Genomic DNA, 995 nt, shown 5'->3' with positions numbered 1-995 from the left:
GGAGGGAGCCGGAGCCGCTGCGATCCGGCCGGAACCCCCCTGCCCGTCTCCCTGAACCTCGTCCCAGCTTTGCCAGCCCAAAGCAACACGAGAGAGACCGGGGGGGTGGGGGGGGAAGCCGCCCGCCCGGACCTGAGGTAAAAGCAAACGGCTCGTTTGAATCCTCTGTCTCTCTCTTCACAGATAACAAGCCCGAGCCATGCAGTCCTTTCGAGAAAGGTGTGGTTTCCATGGCAACCAGCAGAACTACCAGCAGACTTCACAAGATACATCACGCCTGGAGAATTACAGGCATCAAAGTCAGGCAGGGCCGAACTGCGAGCGTCAGAGGCTGGTGGCGAAAGAGTACTACAATCAGCAGCAGCTGCCGTACCCGGGGTACGAGAACAGCGCCGTGGAGAAGTATCACCGGGGAAATAAGCAATTACCTGGCCAGCAGCTGCAAGGCAGGCCGTCCTTTTCGAATTACGCCGTCCAAGAGAACAGCCCGTACCCGGCCCGCTACTCCGGGGACGAGAGCCTGCAGGCCTGGGGGGCCCAGCCGCAGGCCCTAGCCGGAGGGGTGGCGAAGTATGAGGAGAACTTGATGAAGAAGACGCCGGCTCCCCCGGGCAGCCGGCAGTACCACGAGCAGGCGTCGCAGCTGCCGTTCAGGACTCACTCCCTGCACCTCCAGCAGCCGCCCGCCCTGACCTACCCCAAGCTGCCGAGGCAGAAGATCCAAAATGACGTCTCCTCGCCCATGCCCTTCTCCCAGACCCCCCACTTCACCCAGCACTCCCAGTCCTTCCCGGCCTCCTCCACGTACTCGTCCGTGCCGGGCGGGAGCCAGACGGCTCACTCCTACAAGAGCTGCACCGCGCCCTCCGGCCAGCCGCAGCACGAGAGGCCTCTGGGCAACGCCGCCAACCTGGCCTCCGGGCAGCGAGTGCAAAACCTGCACGGCTATCAGGCCAACCGGATGAGCTACGACCAGCAGCAGCAGCAGCAGCAGC

The 995-nt window shown here is 63.7% G+C and overlaps 1 protein-coding gene across 1 annotated transcript in view; it reads left to right on the top strand.

The window, feature by feature from the left end:
* RAI1 (retinoic acid induced 1) overlaps positions 1-995 on the top strand; it is a 94,278-nt gene that overhangs the window by 80,498 nt on the left and 12,785 nt on the right. The window contains 2 exon segments of the mRNA XM_025204575.1: positions 184-993; position 995. The exon segment at position 995 is cut by the window's right edge and continues 3,615 nt beyond it. Of these exon segments, the coding sequence (XP_025060360.1) occupies positions 200-993; position 995 (795 nt within the window). The 5' untranslated portion in view covers positions 184-199.

The sequence above is a fragment of the Alligator sinensis genome, unplaced genomic scaffold (genome assembly GCF_000455745.1).
Source record: "Alligator sinensis unplaced genomic scaffold, ASM45574v1 scaffold402_1, whole genome shotgun sequence".
Taxonomy (NCBI): Eukaryota; Metazoa; Chordata; order Crocodylia; family Alligatoridae; genus Alligator; species Alligator sinensis.
This window is presented reverse-complemented; position numbering and strand designations above follow the sequence as displayed.